The 26,401-nt window shown below is 35.9% G+C and overlaps 3 protein-coding genes across 5 annotated transcripts; all 3 read left to right on the top strand.

Annotated features, from left to right (window-relative positions):
- The first annotated feature begins 300 nt into the window (after positions 1-300).
- LOC145311869 (uncharacterized) lies at positions 301-9,294 on the top strand. Of its 3 annotated transcripts, XM_080150888.1 has the most exons (12): positions 301-685; positions 1,048-1,308; positions 2,330-2,386; positions 2,737-3,146; positions 3,346-3,445; positions 3,875-4,478; positions 5,069-5,768; positions 5,985-6,070; positions 6,533-6,608; positions 7,202-7,790; positions 7,933-8,351; positions 8,596-9,294. In XM_080150888.1, exons 1-10 carry the CDS (start codon positions 407-409, stop codon positions 7,368-7,370), a joined length of 2,742 nt encoding a protein of 913 aa, XP_080007014.1. In that variant the 5' UTR covers positions 301-406; the 3' UTR covers positions 7,371-7,790; positions 7,933-8,351; positions 8,596-9,294. The 3 variants fall into 3 exon arrangements, with proteins under 3 accessions (XP_080007014.1, XP_080007013.1, XP_080007012.1); XM_080150887.1 differs by having other exon boundaries at positions 8,236-9,294; XM_080150886.1 differs by having other exon boundaries at positions 7,933-9,294.
- Positions 9,218-22,832, top strand: Mfap1 (Microfibril-associated protein 1). The gene is made up of 10 exons (XM_080150890.1): positions 9,218-9,354; positions 9,590-9,684; positions 10,190-10,273; positions 10,735-10,789; positions 11,406-11,494; positions 11,903-12,023; positions 12,203-12,462; positions 20,932-21,058; positions 21,545-21,699; positions 22,205-22,832. Exons 1-10 carry the CDS (start codon positions 9,325-9,327, stop codon positions 22,629-22,631), a joined length of 1,443 nt encoding a protein of 480 aa, XP_080007016.1. The 5' UTR covers positions 9,218-9,324; the 3' UTR covers positions 22,632-22,832.
- Positions 22,825-26,392, top strand: epsilonCOP (coatomer subunit epsilon). The gene is made up of 6 exons (XM_080150891.1): positions 22,825-22,955; positions 23,210-23,404; positions 23,553-23,693; positions 24,972-25,145; positions 25,371-25,538; positions 25,977-26,392. The coding sequence occupies exons 1-6, from the start codon at positions 22,857-22,859 to the stop codon at positions 26,097-26,099; spliced, it is 900 nt and encodes a 299-aa protein (XP_080007017.1). The 5' UTR covers positions 22,825-22,856; the 3' UTR covers positions 26,100-26,392.
- The last annotated feature ends 9 nt before the right edge of the window (positions 26,393-26,401 follow it).

Genomic DNA, 26,401 nt, shown 5'->3' with positions numbered 1-26,401 from the left:
AACATTTTTTTTTTAAGAGAGAACACCAATTTCCTAAATGTAGATCAGGGATAATAATTTATTCGTTTCCTCTTTTTTTTATGTGTAAGATTTTGTCATTTTGTCACAAAATTAATGAGAGAAATAAGTTGTTTATATTTAAGCGCGCAGCTAGTGAACTCTCCCAGTTTTGATATCGAAAAGTGATACCTAGTATTTCCTAAAATTCATATTTTTTCAAGTAAGGATTCAGACTTTTTATATTTATGTCGTTTGCAACAAATATTTTGTATTAAATTATTTTGTTCATGTTTTCAGATGAAATGATGCTCTTGTGATTTACTTACTGAACTTATAAGATGTCAATGCTAGTCTAATCCAGCGCCTAAAATTCAATCCTAGAAGATAAGTCAACAAGTCCTAAAATATGGATCCTCTAGACCTAGCCAAGAATAGCGGGGCTAGGGAGGATCCCATTCCCTCCCCGTACCACAGCTACCTATACCAGCACGAGCAACAAATGAACAGACACAAAATGTATGATCACTACGCCGGCATGGGACTCCCAATGCACCCGCAAGTTCTTGATCATATGAATAGTCAGAATGGAAATGAAATGCTGAATCGGTCAAACGGTCACGAACAGAACATTGGCCGGCCGGCACCGAATTTTGATGAACCATTGGCGACGCCCGGTGATCCTATGGTATGTTAACTTAAATATTTTTATACATAGCTGTTATTCGTTATCAATAAAAGAGATGGCTTCAATTCGTATTTCATAAGTTTTATATTATTAGACATTAAATAGGAATATTATTATTTTACTAACTTAAAGAAAAATATACTCAGTAAAATTTATTTATATCACAACATTACAATATATTCTTTCATTATTCTAAATGAGAATACTCGATATGTCTAATGCAAGTTTTTATACACTTAATTCGCGGAACTTTCCCTTAGTTTTTATTTTATGTGTTATTCAGGAATGCACATAACCATCATGGCAAACCAAAAAGAAAAATATGAATTACCTAACAATTAATAAATTATTGTACTTTTTAGCGACATGCGTACGATCCTTTGGCAATATCCTCTCGACAACATAGTTATTCTGACGATGAAACAGAACAAGGAAATAATAAAGGATCAACAAATGCTGACCCTCTTAACGTTAACCATGAAGCAAATGACTCCAATTTGAACAGAGATGTTAGAGACAATAGTCCAAATAGTGAAAAGTTCCTAAATGATGATTTGACCACTGCTCAGCAAGTAAGAAGAGAGTCAGTTATAATGCCTAATCTCGCTATGAAAACCCCTAAGGTAATGAATTTAACGGTTATTCACACATAACTATTGGGTTCTTAAGTAGATACATAAGCTTAGTCCTATTGGTAATACATCTAAATGGAAAAAAAATTTATTTTAAGGTTAGGTAAAAAAAACTGCGGAAATGGGATTTTTAGGCCTTTTTTAGTCTATCTTTGTGTGATTTGATCAGGGTTGATAAAAACCCGGTTATTTTTTTAAATAACCCAACCCAGTGGGCTTTAAGTAAGTTATTAAGTATAGTTAATTTAATTATACAATAGTTAAAATAAAATGTTTTTATAATTTTTATTAGTTGTTTGAAAATAGTACTCCTTGTGAGTCAAAATAGAGTTAACATTATCGACAAAAGGTACATTTAAAAAAAACCCGGGTTTTTTTTGATTTTTTTTTAACCTAATAAAACCCAACTTGGGTTTTTTACTTGTTTTTTTTATGCCAACCCTGAATTTGATGTAAGAACTTGCTTTTAATTGTTTTTTCTGAAGTTTTTTCCTTGAATACTGTATGTCTATTCATAAGGACATTATTTAAGATGATTCAGGAAGTTTGGACAAAACTCATGAAACCTATATTTGATATATGACACACAAACGTTAGAAAAAAAGCACTTTACTCTTGCGAGCCACCCACATAGCCCGCTGGGATCGGTCCCCGACTTGCTGAATCGTCTTAAATAATGTCCTTGTCTTGTGTATAGACACAGTAAATTCAAGGAAAAAACCTAAGAAAAAACAATTAGCGGTAAGTTTCTACATCAAAATAGACCAAAAAAGGCAAAAAAAACTCCATTTTCACCCATTTCCACAGGGCTTTTCTTAACTAACGTAACCTAAAAATAAAAAATGGATTTTTTGCCATTTAAATGTAGTACCTATATGACTAGGCTTATGAACAAAGTTTCAAGAATCTAGCTCTATATTTAGACCATTTTGTTCACTGTTTAGATGTCATTACGCCCCCCCCCCCCCCCCTATATCCAGCGTAGGTGTAATTAAAAATTATTTCATTTTAGGAAAAACATGACGAAGAAAACAATTTAATTGACAAATCTGATGAATCAAACATAAAGGTATTTTTTTTTGTAAAAAAAGACAATGAAAATTGAAAAACTGAATTATACACAATAGGGTACCATACCTATAATTTTTAATTCTTTGAGCATCTCATGCAACAGTACTAGAACTACTTCTAGTTTTTTTAAAATTTTTATATATGTTTAATGATTCGAGATATTTGATTTTTATTTTTAGTATGTCTATGGAATTAAGAAACTACCTACAAACTTTCTGTTTTATATACCTAGTTAAATTGATTTATATTTATATAATTTTGTATTATAAAATGGAAGTAGGGGGTTTGAAAATATTTATCCCTGTCAAATATAAATTTTGTTTCTAATGAAACTAATTATCTGTAAAGGAGAAAACCCAGTTGAAAGAAGAATCTGGCCATAATAGTGACCAAGAAAATTCAAAAGAAGATTCTTTAGAACGTGCTTTGGAGCAAATAGATTCTCATCAAAACAAAGAAAGAAAAGGGTCAGACCAAGGGGCTGAACAAGGAATGGATGATTCCAAGCAGGAATCAGACAGTGAACATGATATTAAGAAAGAGTGTACTGAAGAATCCGGGAAAGATGGGCAGACAGATGGCGCATCAAAGGAGGAGGATCAAGATAACATTAAAGTTATCTCAGAAGAAAATATTCCTTCTTCTTCAAAGAAAGCAGAAGAGAAAGAGAAAAGTGCTGCAAGTGATAATCCCTATGGAATGACAGAAAAAGAAATGAGAAAATGGGCAAGGTTCAATAGAGAACTAGAACATTTGAGGTAATTAAAACTTTAATGATATTTATGGAAATAATTCAGACTATTTAAAAAAACAATGGGTTTAGAATTTCCTTCTTAGTATAGTTTGTTGATATCATTGAATTATTAATATTATCCAAATAATTGAATTTGTTGAACTACCTATTTGTTATTTTTGTGCGAGCTGCTTTTTGATGATGTAATTTGTGTTCATGTTCAGGACCGAACAAGTGAAAGAGGAGGTTGAAACGCAGATAATCAAGGAGGAGATAGATGATGACGATGATGTACCATTTCTGGAACCTGACTTCTTTCCACAGGTACAATATAATAATGTTGTGTTGACTACATTCTCTGAATATGAATATCAATAAGATTCAATAACAAAAGATGAAGGAATTACTTTCTAACTCTGAACTGATGAATGTCTTATTAATTAATTTACCCTATTGACTGCAAACTGATAGTAAAATGTTGAAAGATAACATCTTTTAATGCTGTAGACAAACATAATCAGTGCTCTTGATCTGCAAACATTCGCCCTGTACTCATAATATCATAAATAATACAACCAACTCACTAACCTAATGGTGGTTTTAGTTAACTATTTTATATCCTATTTGTTTTAGTGTCCCAAATATTCTTTGTTTTGTTTATCAAGTTAGTATTACACTAAATGAAACAGCCAAATTAAATGGCAAATCTTAATAATATAGTTTTCTACTACTTACATTATTCTGTATTTGCAGGCAATTCTGAATGGCGGCGCCTCTAAACCTGACATGAACAACTATTTCAACGACATGCTCCCCTCCATGGTTGGCATGAGCTTTGATAATTTTAATACAAGCCAACGTGCAAAGCGACGTGTTAAAAGAGAGCATAACTTCAAGGAGGAAGGATCGGATGATGACATTGATTATAATGCCGCCTTGCTGGCTATTCCCGATGGCATGATAAAGAAAAAGCGCAGAAAGGGCCGTCCCCCCCGTGATCCCAACCTTCCGCCTAAATCGCAGAAAAATCCACGCAAGAAGGTGAAAAGCGAGTATGATATGACAAAAACAAATTGTGAGGAATGTAATAAAACCTTCAAGAGCAACATGATATATCGCCAGCACATGAAAAGGGTTCACGCCCGTATCAATGTCACTTGCGAACTGTGCAACAAAGAATGCCCAGATGCGTCAAAGCTTATGGAACACAAAATGCGCATCCATACAGAACATGTGGAGAGGGATATGGGACCGCTGCCACGCTTCAGATGCGATATATGTCCTGAGGGTACGAGCCCAGCTTATGTGGTGGCGAGAGATTTGGCCAAGCACATGCATGTCAAGCATTCAGGCAAAGGTAAGTTCAAGTTTTTAATGTGAATTGAATAGTGTTAGTTTATTTAAATAATGAAAAATCTTTTATTAAAGAATTAAGTACTATCTTTTCTATGAAATGTTTTAAACTACTTCAATGATTTTCAATAGATAAGAAAAAATATTTTATATCACTTTGATTTTGCTTAGCCGTAGCTTTAATTTAGTACAAAATGGGACATTGGAAACTTTGAAAAATGTCATCCTAACTGCCATTTCAGGCCATAAAGGAAAAGGTAGGTTGCGGGTAAAATCGTAAAAATGTGTGTTTTAAGGCTTAAAAATAGTAGTAGAACGATAATATTCACTAAATATGTGTATTTCTTATTGAAAAGAACTATACCTAGACAATTTTTTTTTAAAGTTAACATAAATTTTTATCGTTCTACTATTGTTTTTAACTTAAAAAACACAACCTTTACGGAATTTACCCGCAACCTACTTTTCCCTTGTTAGCTTAGGTTTTAATAGTTGCAACAGTTACGCTGCTGTTTTTATTACAGTTTCATATTGTAATACTTTATTTTGAGAAGAAAAATATATTTTTAAATTAACCAAAACCTTTTAATTTAGTGAGACCAAAGAAGCCGGAACCTCTGGAAAACACCCACTTCTGCGACTTATGTGGAAAAGGATACAAGAAAAAGTGGCCGCTTGTGCTGCATATGCGCCGTCACACCGGAGAGAAGCCATTTACGTGTGACAGATGCGCCAAAGCTTTCTTCCTGAAGGGAGACCTGAAAAGGCATTATGACATCAACCATGCACAGCAGACAGAGCAGTATATTTGTAACTCTTGCGGCAAAACCTACACAAATGTCCACAACTTCAGGGTTCACGAGCGTGCCCACCTCAAGAAGGAGAACCTGAAATGTCCAACATGTGAGGAAATATTCCCTGACAGGAATGCGTTGCGCGAGCACACATACTACCATGGTGATCCGCAGTTCCACTGTAAATTCTGCAAAGTGGACATTCGCACGCCCGAGCTTATGCGCACCCACTTGAGCTCCGAGCACGGCCTCTCACCGTTCTCGTGCGAGATCTGCTGCCACGAGTGTTTGTCCAGGGAGGAGAAGAAGGTGCATCAGATCCACTATCATCAGGAGCAGGGCTTTCAGTGCAAGCTCTGCTTGAAAGAGTTTATGACGGAGCGTCACTTGTTGAGCCACATGAAACGCCACACCAAGGAGAGAAAATATCGTTGTGAGGAGTGCCCCAAGGCGTTCGCATCTAACGTGGCTCTTGTTGCGCATGTTAGCACTGTTCATAGGAATGTTCCAACTTTTTATTGATTTTACTTAAAGCTTTATTCGAGGTTTTCTAAAACTAATGCAGATACTTGACCGGGTCATTATAAAGAACTTGTTAAAATATCTTGCTTTTTCTAAATTGTATCTTTCAATATTCTTTATTTTTTTTGTGCAAAAACTTTAAAAATCTATGCATACTATTAAACAACAAAAAGTTGACCGTTTGAAATGTTCAGAGGAGAGAAAAACTTTGTTTGTGATATATGCGACAAATCATTTGGAAGATATAATAACTTGCACTCACACAAGCTCACACATTCAGGTAGGATACCTTTTTTTTTTGAAGATCAGTGATAAGATGAAGACCTCTTATTTATAAATTATATTGTGAGACAAACGGCCTTAACAAACAAAATGTTAAATCGTTTTCAACACCTATTGAGAAAATATTATGAAAATTTCTCGTTAAATTGCATAAATATGAGTACTAAAGACTCGATTACAGATTTACTTCGTTTTTAGCATCGATGTTCTCGACTCGTCCTAGACATCGCCATTCCAATTTTCAAGTTGATACGCTATAAATATCACGAAAAAAATATTGTAAAAAAACATGCGTCTTGAAAATGAATGTATGCTTCAACTGATATTATTTATAGAGTTGCTTTGCTTTCAAATTTTAACTTAGTTGTAAGTCTTCTTTTAGAGTTTGAAATCGATAGGTCGATTATAATTTATAACATGCTTTTATCAAAATATTGATGGAATTTTTTTTGATATGCAGGTGTCAAGCCGTTCCAGTGTGTGTACTGTAGCTCAGGGTACGCAGAGAAGAGGAATCTTATGAACCATATAACTAGGTATGTAAACATTTGGATTGCTACTATGATCATACTTACCACAAAAATAAAGATATTCTATGGCAGACGAAGACAATCAGTTTCGCCTATTTTTCTAAAGATATATCAAATATTTTACTTTATTTGTTTCTTATTTAACAAGTATATAAAAGACTATGTTCTGAGGAATGGCATACCCAGAGTTTTTAAACGTTCCACCAATAAAAATTATATTTCATGCTTAATCGTCATTTGCATGACCCTGTTGTCATTATAACAATTGCGCTAAGCTTGTTTGTCTGTGAATCACTAATGTTTTCGCCAGCTTTCATCGAATTTTTTGTTTGTTTATGGCATAAAGCAAATGGAAATTATTCTAGTTATTCTTTGAATGAGTATGATGTTTATCTGTCAAAGTAGGTACTGAATTTATGTTTGTCTCTTTGTAAGTTGGGCCTTTCCTCATTGAATTCAAGATTTTTAAGTTGGAAGCATTAATAAAATTAATCTAAGAATTTTCTTTATTCTCTGATATGTTAAAGATTGTTGTTAATTACAAATAATAGTAAAAAAAATTTCATCGTGCAAAATTTTACGAGAACAAATTTTTTAAGGAACCATCCTGGACAGCCGCTGGACTTCAAGCGCGAATCTGTCAAGACAGAAGATGTCAAGTCTTTCCACTCAGCCCGTTCAACCCACTCGAACCACTCCAATTCTCCTCCTTACAACCACGATAGACATGACAGATACGACAGGTTTGACAGGCTGGATAGAAAGTAATTATCCTGAGCAAAAAAACTTTCAAAACAAGGCTTTATGGAGCTTTATAACATAAAAAAAACACCCAAAAAGGAGGTTTACAATTTACAGAAATGTGAATTGATTAATATTCGTTTGCAGGGACAAAAAAGATTTGATATCAAAGTTAATTTCATACTAACAAAAAATAAATATTATGTATATTTTAATATTAAAATACCGTTCAGAATTTTTTTCTTGTTTCAAATCTTTTTTATCCCTAATTCTTTTGCACATAATTATTGTTATTAAACTTATATCTTTCATTTTGACACTCGAATGCAAGAGTTCGTATGAAAAGTGTGACTTCTTACAGGGAGGGACAAGTGAATTCAAGATAAAATCATCTTTTATTGACCTAACCTTGCAACCCTGCTCTACTTGTATGTCCGTATTTAATAGGTACACTACATATTTTTTTTTAATTATCTTATTTTTGATTCAATGTTTAGGTTATAATCAGAAAAATGTAAAAAAAAATATTTGATGTTTGTTTTGGTTTTATTATGTCATTTCAATAGTGTATTTATAAAATCAATTATAGTAACATATGTTAGTAAATATAATATTTAATATTTTAATATCTAGTACATAGCTAATACAAACATATAAAGATATTCAAATTAGGCATTTTAAATTGTTAAATGTCATTTTCTTATTTTAAAATAACCAGTGAATCACACATTTTTCAAAGGTTTAAAAACCAAAAATTCTAGGTGTATAACATTCTATTTTACTTTAACTTATCCTACCCCTTTTTATTAACTTCATATTACTGTTTTTTTTGCTTTATTTAATGATAATTATTATTTAGTGAACTTAATTATATTTTTGGGATTAATTTCAGGGTTATCTATTACTGAATTATTGTTGTCAACTAATTTATTGTGATAGAATGTTTTAATCATATTCTGGAGTCTATTCAGGGACAGGATAAGGATTTTAACAAACAAAAAACAATTTGTAAGCAAGCCTAAGGCCATGATTAATTTTAAGAAGAATGGGACTTCGTATCCTTTACGGATTAATCAGCTAATTTTTCATATTCAAATGAATTTTGTCAGATTTTTCCAATTCAAGTCTATAAGAAAGGCTCTGATTGCAATTTACATATTTTTATGTTAATTGTAAAGGTGTAAAACTTAAGTCCTATGTACTGCAATAAAAAAATTAATGGCTACTTTTTTCGTACAAATTGTTTTTGTAGTCCTTATGTTTGTCCCTAAGTCTATGTAATCTGTAATTTGATATAAGTGTAATATATAATACAACTACATATAAAGTTATCACCTAAATGTACAGAAGAGCACATCATGCAATATCTTTATTTTATACTTACTCAAATGGATTTAGAGTACGTGGATATTTTGACATGGGAATTTTTGTCGTTGTTAAGTTGCTATTACCTCCCTCAGATATTGGTCAATACGTTTCTCCATGGTTAGGGGATAGAGGGAGTAAAGTCATAAAGGGTGGGAACTAGGAGCATCATTATCGAAGACAGGATGGAGAAACATTATCAGGGTATGTGAGAATCACTCACAATATCCACGTTTTCTATGTCTATTTTTACTCATTAATTCAAGATTTTATTTATCAAAATCTTAAGACATTTTTTTCAAATTTGGACTGGTACAATAGGATTGGAAAATAAGTGACTTAATCAGATGTTAAATTTAAGTAGAAATGCATAATTCTCTAACATGAAACTTCTGAGAAAGTCATTCAAAGACAGTTTTCTTGATAATTCACTTAAATCTTAATCTGCTTATAGCTATTATTTTTCAGATTCTTTGTCTTTGTCCCAAACTACAATAAAGTTTGAACTATAATAATATATTGTATGATGTCACTACTATTAAATACATGTCTTAATTGTATTTATGCTTGATATATGTTGTTATAGTTTCAGATTTAACACAGAAACTCTTCCAAGATGATGGACAATTTTGATAACAGGCCGCAGGTCAGCTTTTTTTTCAGTAGCATAGTTACTTCAAAACAGTGTCTGTCAGATCAGGAACAAAGTGTTACTGATATATTAAACCTTTATTTTCCTTTCTTATAAATAAATATTATAATACACAACCGCAATTTGATAATATAAATCTTGTTACTTTTGCTGAAAATCATTAAACACTAAAAATTAACATTGGAAATAGAATACTTTTACTGAATTTAAATGTCATTAACTGATTTAGGCCTATGGTGAAGTTGGTATTCACTCTACCGCCGGTGCTGTTCCAATTACAAATGAAAAAGGAGAAGTCTCCATGCAGAAAGTCAAAGTTCAGAGGTGAGTAATGTTATATAAATATTTGATGTTTATGTAAATACATCTGGTTTTATTCTACCCAGTAAAGTTTTATTATCATGTTATCTTATTCGTCGACTTAAATCTTATAGAATTATTCAAACAAGCAGTGTCCTAATTTTTCCACCAATAATTTAAATCTATTAAATATTATCTGTAATTTTGCTTAATCAAAATTTTGTATGCATATATCAATACATCGTCCATTGTCTTATCTCTTTACATCCATGTATTCTACCACCACGTTTCATATGTTTCATAAGTCTTCTAAATTCTTAAATTTCTACTGTTCTAATGATTTAAATTATAATACCTACACATATTCATTCACTATAAGGGAGTGGTAAAGATTCAAAGAAGGACATTGATATGTAATATTCAAGATATTGTTTGGTTATAAATACTTTTAAAAAGATAATGAAGTCAAACATAATGTTGAATATCATCCCATTCCCTATACATTAAAATAATTATAATATTATCTAAGGTATATATCTGGTAAGAGACCTGAGTATGCTAAACAATACTCTGACAGTGAATCTGAGGAAGAAGATGAAGACTTTATGGCAAAGTAAGTTATTTTTAGTTGCGTAGGTCACACATGAATTGTCCTTGTATTGTAAACTCAAATGAACAAAATCAGTGTGTTTTTATATTGATCAGGGAGAACTCACACAATGAACCTAACTGATAAAAGTGGTACTTTCACGTGAAAAGCCAGTTGTTTTAAATAGTTCGATACGAACTCGCTAACCCCTGAACCGATTTAGTTCTACGTTTTAAGGATGCTGAACTTAAGTTACGGAATAGTTGTAGGATTTTTTTACTCCATCTCTTCCAAATACAGAGCCTCTAAATTCTTGTGCCGCAGCTGCTAGTGATAAGATAATGTAAATACTTAATATCTAACAAAAAAAAAACGTTGAAAAGCGAGGTGTTCCAAACCTCATAAAAGATAAAATTCTTGTACAATGCCCCTCTTTAATGTAAGATGTTTTAAAGTTTGGGTTTTTAATAGATAAACTGTTTTAGGAAAAGGGATGCCGAGAGAAGGGGTAGTAGAAGCCCTTCATATGAAAGAGATCAGGTAACCAAAATCCAGCTATTTTGTTATTTTCATCAACATTTTTAGTAGCGTAGCTACTATATTATAAACTAGCGGCTTCGCCCCTAGCCTCTAGGGACTTTAACTTAGGTAATTAAAAAGAAATTGGAGATGCAACCACTTAATTTGAACATTTTCAAAAAAACATATTTTGGTGCTGCGAACCATAATTTTATGGGTTATCCATAACACTTTCTTTTCAATCTTTTAATCAATTTTTTTTGGGGGGGTGGGGTAGGGGTATCCCACGGCCACCCCCTAAGAAAATAGCTTAAAACCACCACAGGACCAGTAGGTATATTCCCTGAAGAGTAGAGCCCATTCGGTTCAGCGGTTACCGAGATCTTAAGCTTCAGACGGACAGACAGACATCGTTCTACTTTGTATCATAGATATTATATATAATGTCTACCGTGCCCATATAGTTGTTCTTAATAACTAGAATGTAGCGAAAATTGCAATTATTCAGCCGAAGATATGCATCTAATTTGTAGTGTTTGCTTTATATTTTGTCACATTAAACAGCAGGAAAAATTTATCACACTACTTGCAGCGTGTAAAACCGCAGCTTTTCTATAAATAATAATATTCTACTTAGGACATGTCCTCCGCGTCAGACCCACGTTTGCGCCGTCTTATGGCCGCCAAGATGAGAGAAAGAGAGGAGGATGTAGATGACAGAGACAGGTACCTGGTTTTTGTAGCTAAGCTATTCTATAGTTTACTTTGTCTTTTCGTCCGTCCTTGCATTACAGTTCGTAACGTTAATGTGAAATTGTGATTTCCTTGGCTGATAGCCGACTGATTTTTTTTTATGCCAAGAAGCCCTTGAGCAAAGAGCATTCATTATTCAACTTATTCGGTCCTTTAGTCTTTCGGTCTTGCTACAAAAGACAAATATAGTGATATATTACCTAACGTTTACCTTGTGATTTTCTATCATATATCCTATCATTTTTTTTATTTCCACATCCTCTTTTTTTTGTGATCACTTACACTGTTACTGAACATTTGTCAATACATGATTTTATTTATGCTACACTTCTTTATCTTATGTATTTAGTCATCCTTGTTAATGGATCGTTTTCATGTTAGGATAAAGAGGAGGCGCCACATCCAGGAGCCCCAGGTTATGGAGGAAGAATCAGAGGAGGAGGAGGAGGAACAGGATGATATGGATGTACAAGGAATCAAGAAAGAAAAAAATGTTAAACAGGTTTGCCTTATCTTCTTTGCAGAATCCTTGTTTTTCATAAGATTTTAAAAAAATTACCAACGTTTCTGCAAAAATCTAAACATTCTCATGAAAAATATTTCAAGCACAAAAAATCGAAAATGTAGTAGGATGGTGAAAATTGATATAGGTTTGATTTTTAATAAGCATTTATTCTCCAGGAAAGCGATGAAGATTCAGACTCCGACTCAGAATCAGATTCAGATGACTCGGACCTTGACGAGGACGCCATTGCACGTAGGCGCGAGCTTATGCGACAGAGAGCGCTGTACAAGGCGCAGGCAGGTGACGTCCAGGAGGAGATGATGAGAAAGGAGGACGAGAAGAGCGAGGACGAGAGTGACAGTGATGAGGAGACGGAGGAAGAGGAAACAGACTCGGAGGCAGAGGATGGCGCCAGACTAAAACCGGTTTTTGTTAGGTAAGAGTTTTTACTATTACTGTATAATTGTAAGATGTAATTTTTGTTAAAATTGGGGTAAACCCAATAAAGAGGTAACTTTTAGTATCGTACCTATAGAACTCCTTTAGTCAACATACGCGGCACTATGGCAGCTGTCCCACACATCTCATTTTATAACAGCTATATGAAATAGATAAACAGATCATAAAACAAAGCCTTAACTAAATAAACCGACCGTATCTGCAATGAAACAAATATTCAAATAGTAACAGCATTATATTTTCATATTTGTGGACAACACATAAATAGATTTAAATCACTATAACATTACAATGATAAACAATGATAAAATATGGTGAGGACTCGATATGGCAGCCTCGTACCTCTTGTCAGGATCACAACCTGTACAAATAACATATTTTAATACTAATACTATCTTCACTTCCTTGCCTTCTTTTTCTTTCCCTTCTTGGCTCCGTTCTCCTCCAAGAGCTGGTCATACATGATGGAGAGGTCGTTCTTTGCTTCCCTTAACATATCCCTCTCCTTCCTTATCTCCTCCTTTTCGTCACGGACACGGTAGAAGTCGGCGAGGATCCGGTCACATTCGCTCTTCTCCGTCGATAACTCGTTCTTGAGCCTGCGGATATTGTACTCCGCCCTGGAGACAAGGTACCTCTCGGTCTCGAGTTGCTTCTCAATGTTGGGGCACCTCTTGTTGATCGTGGACAGGCGGAACCTCTGCAACTCAGTCAGCTGGATGTTTAACGCTTTCACGTCGTTTCTGAGAGCATAGTTTTGGGTAACTAGCTTGCTGTAGCTGCTGAGCATCTGGTGGTACTTCTCTCTCTGGTCACCGATGAGCACGGCGGGGTCGTCAGGGAGCTCTTGGTCAGTGAGACTGTTCAAAAAGACCAGGTCTGACAGGTCATTGGCTTGCCTGTCAGCGATGACGTCCTTTACCTTATTTACGCTGTGGGACCGATGGGAGGAGGCGTTGGAACCGCTGCTGCTTAGTCTGCTGGTTCGGGAGGAGCCGCTGGACACACCGCTACTGGTGGACTGCCTTGGGGCGCTGTCCTCGGAGCTGGTTGAAGGCGTAGGTTCGGCGGCGGATGCGTAGCTGGAGCTGCTGCTGCGAGTGGACACAGGACGGCGTGGAATCCTGCCCATGGGGACCTTCACTTCCGAATGGTAGGGGAGCGGTTCTGGCGGCGGCTGGGGCAACGTGCCACGGCGGCGCTTCGGCTCTGAAGCTCTGGAACGCGATAGGGAGCGGGCACCATCCTTCTTGGGGGTCAGGAAAAACATCCCGCGTTCTTTCATATGATCAAGCATGGAGGGGGACCGCAAAAATTTGGCAGTCATGCCGATCGGTGTTGGCGCAAGGGCAGAGGGGTCATTCTTCGCCACGAGGGGGTCATCTGCCAGCATCCCAATTGTCAGATGCTTGATGATGGGGTTCATGATCTTTTTCTGGCCGTCCCTGGTCAATGTCCGACCAAAACTGCTACCGGCAAGGAACTCAATGAAGTACACCGGATTTACGCATAATACAGGCCTATCTTTGGTCTTCTCAAGCAGGGGTTTGTGTATAAACAACGGCTGTTGTTTACTCTCGATGGCCAAGGTGCGCAGGCGTTGATTGAGCAGGGCATAGTCATTCCAAAGACGATACTGGTCTGGAACGAAGATGCAACTGGCGACACTGAACTTGTGCATCTGGGAGTTGATGGCTTTCTCGTGCAGACTGAGGATGCTCTGAAACACCTCTTCCATGGTGTTCTCCTCAAGGAGGCCCTGGTGGGCGATGGACACCACACGCACCGGCGTCTTGGAGGACAATAGCAAGTCGATCCTTGCTTCCACCTCTGGTAGGGTTGAACCCATCATATTTTGCCACATACAACCATGTTTTGGGTCGAGCACGGTGTCTGGTGGGGTTGGGGTGTCTGCAACTATGTAGAGCTCGGCCAACATCGGCTCAATCTGCATCGGGGTCTCGTCCGTTGTGGGGGCTGCTACCTCGGAAGACATCTAAAAAAAATTGATATATTTTAGATGGATTTTTAAACTTTTTGAGAGAGTTTTACCCCTTTAGAAAGTGAGTAAAATAATTTCTTTAAAAAGAAGTTTGAACTGTTAGGATAGTAGAAAAAAACTTGGGCTGCAATTTATGTTTATAATGAAAACATATACTTATTTTTCATAGAAAGAAAATCTTAGGGTGAATATTTTAAAGTTTTGCCTTGAGAAGCAAATAAAAAAAATTTTTGTGAAATCTTTTGTAGGAGAGAAAAAGACTATTTGTAGTGTATTTTAATGCAATGGATAAAAGATTTTTCATCTCTTAGAATTTCTCGTAGATTTTAAGACTCTTTGTATGACGTCATAAACGGCGGAAAATAATATATGTCCTGAAACAAATTAGTGAGAGTTTTTAATAAAATAGAAAAACTTACGTTGGAAGGCTTGGAAAGCTTTGTAGTAAGAAGATTTGTAGGATAGTACAGTTGGCGACTTAATGATCCAACACACATTTTTTGTTATAAAGTAAAGTCGAATTTTAGATATTGACCAATCAGCGATAAAATTAATACTGAAAACAATTTCCGACATGAGATGCGCAATTGCTTTAGAATGCCGCAATTTGTTATTTGCAGAGAAAGATTCTTCAAGAACTATTTCCGTATAAGGATAGGACCAATCAATTCAAAATAATGATACTATATTGAAATACATTGTGTTTTATTTAATAAAAAGCTACATTATTTTTAAATTATGTACATAAATGTATTTACAAAAAAACTTTGAACGTTTTTTAGAAATTTCGTCTGATAGCCTCTAGGCTCTCAGAGCTAATCTGTCCTGTCTGCAGGACAGTAAGCAGCTTATTGCCGTCGGCACCCTTTTTGGTGAGAACATCACTAAGTTGATGTTCACCTCTAACCCAAATGATGCTGTTGACTTCTTCCCTTTGCAGGCATTGTTGAATAGCTGCAATTTCACGGCGAAGTCTTCTTTCTCCAACATTTGTGCTGGAATGAATGGCATCATAAGCATCCTTGTTGTCAATTATGGCTCTTAGTTTGAGCTCATATTTGCCACCTGTCATGTCTTGTATGAGTTTCTTCGTAGCAATGGCTGCGTCTATTCCATTGTATAGACTTAGAGCTTCAGCACCTAGAGTAGAGTTGACTACTCTTTTCACTTTATTTGATTTCCAATCCAAAGTGGCAGCTTTTCCATTTGTAGGATCAACAAGAAAGAGCACATATGCTCCAGTACTGTCTTTAGCTTCATTCAGATTACCATGAGACGCATCTGTATAAAGGAAAAGTTCAGCAGATTCAAGATTGATCTTTGGAAGTCTGACAACAGCTACATCTTTTAGCTTAAGAAGTGTTTTCTTGGCAGCTTTAAGATCAGCAACTTTACCTCCTTTGAATTTGGTAGAGAGGTTGATTAGCTCAAAAGCTAGGTCAGGTCTGGTGCTCCTGACTGTCCAGTTTAGTGAACCAACCATTTGTCTCAAAAGTGTCAGCTCATCATCTGTCATTTCAGAGTCTAATTCAAGCAATCTTTTTGCATCGATTTCTGGAACTTTAACTCTCTCCACATATGCCTTTTGGTCAAGAGTGATTCCATCTTTGTCTTGTTCCAGGTTAAAACCTGTGTACATAAACTTTCCTTGTTCGGATTTACCAACTTTGAAAATTGATAGAACTTGAGGCATGATAACTGTGTTAAAAAAGTGATTTCCAGCATGGATGAAATCATCAACATGCAAACCAATGATGCCTTGTAAAACACCATCTTTGACTAGATAGAATAAGCCATAGTCATCGTTGGCTCTTTGAAAACCCAGCTTGTAAAGTCTGGCTTCAACCTTGCCATACCATTGCTTGCTAGCATCTTTAAGACCATAGAGACATTTGTTCAATAGCCAAAGAAAACCAGAAGCATTTGCCTCTTTTGGGGGTTTGACATAAACAATCCTGTCAAGATCATTTCCTTGAAGAAATGCTGACTTTATGTCTGTCGTTTCTATCTGCCAGCCAAAAGCAGCTGCAAGTGTCAGCACAAGCCTTAGAGATGCTTTGTGCATTGTTGGTGAATCTTTAGGAATGTCACCTGTTTCCTGGAAGCCTCTGGCTGTGAGCCTGGCTCTGATCTCTGTACCCTTTTCTGTGAGTACCCAGGTGGTGGTGATCCTTTCTTGACCTTGGTCTTCAATCACCTTGTAAGTGTTGAATTCTTTGAGTTTTTCAAGCTCATTAAATTTGGCTTGTATGGCGTCATCAGAATTCTGTCTGTCTTTTGGTACAAGAACAGCTAAGAGTTCATGACTTAGAGTCAGCATGATTTGATGCTGTTCATTGACTCTTTTGAATTCTTGTAAAGCCATGTCAGTGGCAAACTTTTCACCAGTGTCAAGCTCTACATTGTACCAAGTGTTGCTATTTTTACAGGTTGCTTTACCTGCTCTGTTTGTGATCAGGGCTGGTTTCCAGACATCATCAAGTTTCAAGAGAATCTTCTCATGAGTTTTAAAAACCAATGCATTGGCATTTGTTTTAGATTTTGATGATTTTGGTCTGCCAACATTTTTCTTTTGACTAGAATCATGTTGTTCAGCATTCTCTGCTTCAATAGCATCTTTCTCGTGAGAATTGTCATTTTCAAGATCATCATTGATGATCTGATTGTCAGCATTGTGCGCATCGTGAGCTGTAGGCTCATCATCATTGGCAATAGCATCGTTTGAAGCTTGTGTTGCTTCATTGGCAGTGGTCTCAACGTTTTGAGAGATAGTACCAGCGCTCCTTGTGATGGCAGGCTCAGTTTCAGCGCTTGTGGGCGCTTCATTTACTGTCTCTGAAGCTTCTCTTTCAATGTCAGCTCCAGCAACCTCTCCTGCATCAATCTTCTTTCTCAGTTCTTCTTTGACTGGAAGAAGTCTGTTGGCGCTTACTCTAGTGCAGTAGCCGCCATGTCTGACCATGATAACTTTGTTATCTTGCCACATGACCTTGCCAGGGCCCATCCATCTATCATCCTTCTCACGTTTGTAGTAAACGTAATCTCCAGGTTGATAAATGTGATCTGCAGATCTGATCTTAGATCTGAGTGCCAGTTTCAGTTTTTCACTGTTCTGGGCTTTGATAAATGCTGCTTTAGCTGCAATCATGGCCTCTAGATTCTCTTCAAACACTTTGCAATGTGTTTTAATCTCATAGGCGGTGGGTGGTGATTCAAGAATGTCAATCACTTGAGGTTTCCTTCCAAATACTAATTGGTAAGGGGAGAATCCATACACATTTGAGAGTATGTTCTTGGCATAACATGCCCAGGCGAGGGCTGTCTCGAGATCAAGGTCTGGATAGTCCCTGAGGTTCTGCTCAAGAATGTTATCAACCAAGTAGTGGTTCTTTTCCATGATCCCATTTTGCCAGGGGCTTGAGCTGCCCGTGGTATGAATCTTTATGTCAAGAGCACTACATACTTCCATCATGGTTTTATTGCTAAACTCTCCTCCATTGTCAAACCAAAGTTGAGCTGGCTTGCCAAAAATCCTGAACCACATTTTGATGATAGCTTTGATAACTACTTGTGGATCTTTGGAGGGTATAACAGTGCCTACTGTATATCTTGTAAAACAGTCAACCATGTATAAGATGTATTTGCCTCTAAAGATTTTTAAATCAAGAGCAACAACATCATTGAAATCCTTGGAAGGATTTAGCGCAACAACAGGTCTGTCTGGGCTGCGTTTTCGTAGCAAGCAACCCTCACAACCATCAATTATTTTGTCAATAATTGGAATAAAGGAGTCGCTGAATTGATCTGCTGATTTTAAGAAATCAATAAAAACTTTGCGAGGCCTATGGCCTAGTTGCTTGTGCAACTTGTTCAGCAGTTTGTAAACTCTGTCAGTTGTCTCTTCTGTCAAGTCAATGTTCATTACTTCAGCAAGAAAAATTGAGTCATTGTTGTCATTGTCACCTAGTAAGTCAACTATGAAATGACCAGCTGAAGTTGTGTTAACCTTGAGAGGTTTACCGTTAGCGGTAGCGGTGTCATTAGCCATATTTAAAGCAATGCCTAATTCTTTCATATGAGATTTAGATAAAAGTAAAGGGATGTCACTTTCAATGACATCAACAACAATTTCATGAATGTCCCCGGCAATAATAATGGGAATTTTGTATGCCTTCCCTGATTTTAAAGATTGATTATTACCAAAAGTAAATTCAGTACCTGTTGAAAATGGACCTTTAACTCTTTCTTGTAAATGCTTGGGGAGGGCTTTTAAAAATATTTGCATCCATTTATCCCCACATACAGAGCTAGTACAGCAAGTATCAAGTGCTGCACAGTTGAGAGATTCAGCGGTGAATCTGTTCAATTCAGCTCTATCATTTGTAAAAAGGACTTTTTGTACGTTGTCCTGTGCATCTTCGTAATCGTCACTTTCCCCCTCAGTTACTGAGCCTGGGTCAGACCCTTCCCCTTGTGTCATGCAGACTTGTTGGTCCCCTTTTCTCTTTTTGTAATAAAGACATTGTTTTTGTAAGTGTTTGTGAGACCCACACTCCCTACATTTTAATCTCCTTCCCATTTTATCTTTCGGATTCAAATCCTCCTCTTTTTTACTATTGTTATAGTTGTTAGAGTTATTCTTATAGTTTTGGGAACTATTATTGTTGTTATGATTGTTACCATTACGTTGATAGCTACTTGGATATGATTGTCCTTGCTTACCTTTGTATTGGTTTTTTATGGCTTGCCAAGCAGCAAAAGCCTCTTCGTGCTCTGTGAAGAAAGCTTCGTCCAGCGACTGGGACTCTGCCTTACCTTGGCCGCATATATCTCCAAGAGAATTTGTGAGTACAAACAACATCTTTTCTTTAACCTTATCGTATAATTCGGCATCCTCGCAATCGTCCATGAAGGATTTTAACATTTCATACTGATGAGATGCTAAATTAGCTCCGAGTAATAGGATGTATGTCTTTTGGCTAGGATCTAAAGAAACTTGTTTGTTTTTACATTTATTCACGGCGATGTCAAACTCGCGGATATACTCGTCTATTTTCTGTCCCGATTTTCGGCGAAAAAAATGTACCTTTGCAAAGGCTTCAATACTTTGTGACCTTTTAGTTTTGCTTAGTATGCTATCTAAATATTCTATGACTTTGTCATACCCTGTTTCGTCATTCGCAAGCTCGCCGGGGCGATGCTTTGCGAATAAACCTTCCTGGATTGAATCTCCAAAGGTTTTACTTTTGTTTGGCAACCCTGTTACTAAGTATGCCCCTAGTTTCTTCTTTGGATGGTCTGTAGTGGCCTTCCAAAGCTCTACGACGTCCTTGTATGCGTCATAGCTGTCGAAGTCATTCAGTCTTGGAATCTCCAAACCTATCTTCAGTTCTGTCATTTTTACTTATCACCGTTAAGGCTTTTTATGATCAACACCACTTTCCCTTAATCCTTTACCTTGTGTGGTATGATTTGGAAAGCTAAGCTTTATAGAACACAATCTTCAAAAGATTGATACAGAAAAATTTAACCTTGTAATGGTTACTATAGCTTTATAGAATCCACCTTGCTCGGCTTTGATTCTTTTACTAACCTTGAGTGGTTTTTAAATAAAAGTAAGATATATGAAACAGTCCATACAACCGTTTATGTTGACTATGAGTTGCCGTAGATCACTTGTTTTTTGAAAATAACTGGCTCGGCTAGCATTGTTAAAATTGGGGTAAACCCAATAAAGAGGTAACTTTTAGTATCGTACCTATAGAACTCCTTTAGTCAACATACGCGGCACTATGGCAGCTGTCCCACACATCTCATTTTATAACAGCTATATGAAATAGATAAACAGATCATAAAACAAAGCCTTAACTAAATAAACCGACCGTATCTGCAATGAAACAAATATTCAAATAGTAACAGCATTATATTTTCATATTTGTGGACAACACATAAATAGATTTAAATCACTATAACATTACAATGATAAACAATGATAAAATATGGTGAGGACTCGATATGGCAGCCTCGTACCTCTTGTCAGGATCACAACCTGTACAAATAACATATTTTAATAATTTTCACTTACAGTACTGGAGAGGTTCCTCTGACAAATGATCACCTATTAAACTAAATAGGCAATATCTGTGCGTCCGTCCTTAAAACTAATTTCGATTTTATTTCCTCGACCTCCGTATTATTGAATATTGATGTTTTAATTTTAATATTCCATTACCCAATGATGATCTACAAAGTAGCTTACTTTTGTTTCATTTGTTTTTTTTTCTTTCCATTTCTATAACACTTATTTCAATTGCACTGCACATCTGCACCACTCCGTCGTATTTAAATCAATGTTCTTTAAGCTCCTATTTATTGTTTTCATTTATCAGATAATCGTATTAAATCAAGTTGTTTCAATTAATAATCTTTACTTATTAATATTAGAGCAAAAGACAGATTGACAATTCAAGAGAGGGAGAGAGAAGAGGCCCGAGCCCGCCAGCTTGAGAAGGAAGCCGCCAGGGCAGCCGAGGACAGGCGCAGACAAACACTTAGGATGGTCGAGGATGAGGTAAAGGCTAAGTTATTTCATGAGCAGGACACAGGGCTCAGCAACCGCAGTCGCTCGTTTTGCCGCACTATTTGAAAAAGTTGCTCTAGTTATCATTGAAGCTGAACTGCTCTGTTTTAAGGTGGGTCAAATTTTAGCCACATCTTTGTTTGCTTTAACCAATCTATAGTATAGATTTATTGTATATATACAGATAACTACCTCCCCCCTTTTTTCCGATGACTTTTTTCTTTGGCTCACAAATTGTTTCTCCTATTTGGCTGTGTTAATATTCCCGACAGACACCATTGGTTGATTTTCTTAGACCTAATTGGGAGTCGGCACAAAGATATTGGGATAGAGAAACACAGTAATTTGTCCCCTTTCCCCCTTTAGTGTTTTACTTCTAATGTTTGTTTAGTGAAAGCCACCGACAAGTTTTAACAGATTTCCAATTTTTGCGATTTTACAATACTTAGTTTTTAACACCTTCCTTCATGTTTCTAGGTTAGAAAAGCTACCATGGCTGAACGTGCCACTGACAATGACATGCTTGGTTTCGATGAGATTGTTACGGATGACGAGAATGATGAAGTGGAATACGAGGCCTGGAAGGTCAGGGAGCTTAAGAGGTTGAAGAGAGACAGAGATGAAGCCGAAAGGTTAGTTTTACTATTTTTGTTTTAACAAACCTTGTAGAATATTTAACAGGAAAGGGAAATTTAACTTATCAGTGTTAAATAAGAGATAATAACGGTTTTTTTTTGGGGGGGGGGGGGACGGTTGGTGGAAAGATTTTTTAGATGATATCTAACAGTAACCATACAAGCATTCGATGGGTTTTAGTATTCCAAGTAAAACCCCTATTTTTGTCCTCTTTATGAAGGGTCTCCCAACTTTTGACCACCTTATGAAGGGCCAACGTATAAAAAGGATGGGCCACCCCCTTAAAAAGGAGGAGAGTGGCCAGCAAGCGCTACTGAGGATCTGAAAAGTAGTGCATATGATGTATGACTTGTAACCAATAAGAAACTGGTGAAATAGCATTTCTTGACCATAATTGCACTTCTAAACTTACAAATACATTTACTACTTAATATTATAATGTTCTTGATATGAACTTATATCACAATTAATGAATTTGTCATTTTAATTTTGTTTCTTTAGGTTGGCCAAGGAGGAAGCTGAGATAGAGCGCTTGAGAAATATGACAGAGGAGCAGAGACGAGCAGAACTGAGACAAAATCCAAAAGAAATAACAAACGAAAAATCCAAAGGCAGTTACAAATTCATGCAGAAATATTATCACCGCGGTGCTTTCTATCTTGATAAAGAAGATGATGTGTATAGGAGAGATTTTACAGCGCCTACTCTGGAGGACAAATTCAATAAATCCGTCCTGCCTAAAGTTATGCAGGTCAAGAATTTCGGTCGGTCCGGTCGGACAAAGTATACTCATTTGGTGGATCAGGACACCACAGAGCCGGATAATGTCTGGGCTATTGACACACAGGGCAATAGGAAGTTTATGTCCAAACATGCGGGTGGCATGAAACAGGAATTTGAAAAGCCACGGAGAAAAAATAACTATTAAGTCATCGTTTTTTTATGAATTTATTGTACTGTTGTCATTTTTATATAATATGTAGTTGTTGTTTAATTCATAATGTGGATTATGCATAAAAATGATTCTTTGGGCAATTAAAAAATTAAAATTTTCTAATAATTGTGATATTTACCTCACATTCAGGAAAATAATTGCATCAATTTTCTTAAGAGTATTCATTTCAGATAATCTCGGTCAGGATTAAAATAAAAAATGGCGCCAACGGAGAATGTGGATGAACTATTTGATGTGCGCAATGCCTACTTTACTGGCAATTATCAGACTTGCATCAATGAAGCACAGAAATTGAAGGTATTCTAACATAAAGCGGGCGTTATATTTGAGATACTTAAAGGTTTTAACAGTTTATGTATGTATGTCCAAATCTATATAAATATTACCTACTTAAGTATTTTTATTGAGAATATAAAAAATAATTGTGAGTAAAAATTCAATAATGGGGTTCTAAAAAAAAAGATTTAACGATTTTCTTTCCTGTGAAATATGAAAAATTACCAAAAAATGGCTTTAAATATTTTTTTTTTAACAATTGTTTGTTTTTGTAGGTGAGTGAACCTGCCTTGGTTTTGGAGAAGGACGTTCTAATGTACCGTTCCTACCTTGCCCTGAGAAAATATAGAGTAGTCCTAGATGATATTAAGCCCAGCTCTCCTGAGCTACTCCACCCACTAAGACAGCTGGCACAATTTCTTTCAACACCGTCAGAGAGAGATAATATTGTAGCTGATTTAGATACTAAGGTATTTTTGATTTATATTATGTTTAAATACATACAAAATTATTAATCTCAAGTTAACAATAGGTTTTTGCATTTGCATAATATTATATGTCTTTTGTTATACATCAAGTTAAAAAATCATTAAGTCTACAATTTTTTTCTTTGTTTAGATGTCTGGAAGTTTTGATCCGTCCAACTATGTATTAGTCCTAGTAGCTGCAACTATTTATCTACATGTAAACCAACCAGAATCTGCCCTGAAGGTCCTGCATGCCAGTGACCATCTTGAATGCTATGCCCTTAAAATCCAGGTAAAATATGTTTCCTTCAACCAAAGGTATTTAATAAGCAGGAACAAGGAAACTTTTAAAAATTTCTTACTTTTTTGTTGAGTAGGTAAGTAGGTAGCTAATGAGACTAAATAATTTTTCTTATTTCATAGTAAAGGGAGGGGGCGAAAGTGACACTTTTTGAAACCAAAACTAAAAGTTAAAGGAACTCAACTAAATAAAGAGTTACAGCTCTGAGATTTGACATGGCAGTTGCTTTATAGAGGTACAATATGGAATTTTGAAGAAACGGCGGTGGAACTGCCGCTCCCGCTGAAAACCGCCGTTTCCTGCCGAAATTTGTTTTGCCTTTCCAATTAATTTTCAATCATCTGAGATAATTTTGTTTTCATAAAAATTTCCCTGATATTTTCACTTGACACTTGAAATATTTCAAACATGTCAATATTAAAATCGCAAGTGTCAAGTGCAAATATATTGACCGGTCTCATACTTCTAGTAAAACCACACTTCTCTTTTCCTGCATTAGCAGCCTTCCACTTTCCTGTCGTTCCTTTTATTTGCTTTTGACGGCGGTTTTCGGCGGGAGCAGCGGTTCCGCCGCGGTTTCTTCACAGTTCCATATTATTATACCTCTTTAAAGCAACTGTCATGTCAAATCTCGCTGTAACTCTTTATTTAGTTGAGTTCCTTTGACTTTTAGTTTTGGTTTCAAAAAGTGTCACTTCCGCCTACCCCCTTTTATTAACAAAAAATGATAAAGAATAACAAAAAGTAAAAGTGAACTTATTAGGTTTCTTAATTACATGAAACCAAAAAAATAAGTTGGACCGCTGCTATTTTTATCATTTTAAGAAAAATGATAGGTAGAATATAACCTAAATAGTTTTTTTTTCGAAATAGCATCAAATGTTCAGTTGGGTTTATTTTGAAGCAGGTGTGGGGTGTAACTGTATATTTATCAAATTTGACCCTGCTAAGGAGGGGGGGGGGGGTGGAATAATAAATATGTGGTTCGGGAGAAAAATGTAAAAATTAAGAGAACTGAAAACATTTATTAACCCATTTTCTCCCCCTCCTTGGTGAAAAAACTAAAAGAATATGTGGGAATAAAATAAAGAGTCCTGAAAATAATTTTTCATTTTTCCCCTTCCTTGCTGGTAAAAGCTAGTAGGGAAAAAAAATTTAAAAATTTGCAGCAGGGGAAAAACATGAATCTTGTGCAGAATATACAATACACCCCTGTTTTAAAGTTCTGAAACAGTGAAAATTAATTTTTAAAAAAGAAATATTTTCTAGGCTTTGTTGAGCATGAGCCGCGCTGACCTCGCTAAGAAAGAGTTAAAGAACATGACAGACAAGGATGAGGATGCAACAATTACCCAGCTAGCTCTGGCATGGACCAACCTGGCCCTCGGCGGAGAGAAGATACAGGAGGCTTACTATATCTACCAGGATATGATTGATAAACAGGTAAATATTATACTTAAGAAATTCAATAATCGCATACGTTTATATTAGAAGCTTTCGTGGAAATTCTTCATGAATACCTCAAAAACTTCCTATTTGTTATTTAAAGCGCTTCAACCAAAAAAAATACCCTAAGTTATCTTATTCTTTTATACAAACACTAAAATTAGAGGAAATGCAACGTTATCTTTAAGTTTCTTAACACTATTTTAAATGGACATTTTATAGGGAAGCACAGCTGTCCTGTTAAATGGACAGGCCGTCTCCTTCATTGCCCAGGGCAAGTACCCTGAGGCCGAGGCTGCCCTGTCCGAGGCCTTGGAGAAGGATCCTAACAACCCAGAGACACTGGTTAATCTCATAGTATTGTCCCACCTCACTGGCAAGCAACCGGAGGTAGGATTTGTATTCGTGGTATATTTTTCAAGAATGAAAAGTTTTCACACGAAGTAATTTCGCTAAAAAGTAGTGCATTGGTTATAATAAACTATAGATATATTTGGAAAATAAAGATTAAAGTTTTAGTAAGTATTTCCTATAATCCTCAGAAAATAGCAAGCTAATTTCAAAGTTATTGAAATATTTCCTATTTTTTTGCCTGAAGCTTAATATTTGGATAACTAATGAACCCATTGAGTTCTCCACTATAGGGAAGCTTCATATAGGTCTTTTGGTGGTTTAGGCTACTTTAGTCATGGGATAGTTTTCATTTATTTAAGGGGCGTAACCGCTAGTATAGAATTTTACTGTTATACACGATAATATGATCATTCGGGCGTTCGTACTGATTCTATTATACTACTGAAAACCAAAAATATTATTATTTTAATTCAGGTAAGCAACCGCTACCTGTCCCAGCTGAAAGACATGGACGCCAACCATCCATACGTGGTCAACCTCAACCAGAAGGAGATGGACTTCGACAGGATGTGCAAACAGTACGCTGTCAGTGCTTAAACAGTGTCACGTGATATGATCAGCTGATTTCTATATCCAGCTGATTACATGATTAATTTTAAGGTCAATCATGACTTTTTTCTTATCAACATACCTGTGACTATTTTGTTATTTCGTAGATTTTTTATTATTTATTATAAGAAATGTCTATTTTGAATTTCCAATTTGATGTAGGAATGATAATGATATCAAATCTACAGTTTAATACTTTCATAAATAAATTTTTAGGTTTAAATTTGTGATGCATTTGTGATGTTTTTTGTTTTTATTTAAATATAAGATATTTATTCATACCATCGCGT

This window comes from Acartia tonsa, chromosome 2 (assembly GCF_053477335.1).
Source record: "Acartia tonsa isolate MP-2025a chromosome 2, ASM5347733v1, whole genome shotgun sequence".
NCBI classification, from domain to species: Eukaryota; Metazoa; Arthropoda; class Copepoda; order Calanoida; family Acartiidae; genus Acartia; species Acartia tonsa.
The sequence above is the reverse complement of the archived record's forward strand: the minus strand, read 5'-3'. Positions and strand labels throughout refer to the sequence as shown.

What these genes read in the sequence shown, in the direction of transcription:
- epsilonCOP (XM_080150891.1), top strand. Translation starts at nt 22,857, where the DNA reads ATGGCGCCAACGGAGAATGTGGATGAACTATTTGATGTGCGCAATGCC. An exon ending in ATGAAGCACAGAAATTGAAG is followed by an intron (nt 22,956 to 23,209) that starts GTATTCTAACAT and finishes TTGTTTTTGTAG; the next exon opens with GTGAGTGAACCTGCCTTGGT. An exon ending in GCTATGCCCTTAAAATCCAG is followed by an intron (nt 23,694 to 24,971) that starts GTAAAATATGTT and finishes AATATTTTCTAG; the next exon opens with GCTTTGTTGAGCATGAGCCG.
- Mfap1 (XM_080150890.1), top strand. Translation starts at nt 9,325, where the DNA reads ATGATGGACAATTTTGATAACAGGCCGCAG. An exon ending in ATTTTGATAACAGGCCGCAG is followed by an intron (nt 9,355 to 9,589) that starts GTCAGCTTTTTT and finishes TAACTGATTTAG; the next exon opens with GCCTATGGTGAAGTTGGTAT. An exon ending in GATGAAGACTTTATGGCAAA is followed by an intron (nt 10,274 to 10,734) that starts GTAAGTTATTTT and finishes AAACTGTTTTAG; the next exon opens with GAAAAGGGATGCCGAGAGAA.
- LOC145311869 (XM_080150887.1), top strand. Translation starts at nt 407, where the DNA reads ATGGATCCTCTAGACCTAGCCAAGAATAGCGGGGCTAGGGAGGATCCC. An exon ending in AACCTGACTTCTTTCCACAG is followed by an intron (nt 3,446 to 3,874) that starts GTACAATATAAT and finishes CTGTATTTGCAG; the next exon opens with GCAATTCTGAATGGCGGCGC. An exon ending in ACACAAGCTCACACATTCAG is followed by an intron (nt 6,071 to 6,532) that starts GTAGGATACCTT and finishes TTTGATATGCAG; the next exon opens with GTGTCAAGCCGTTCCAGTGT.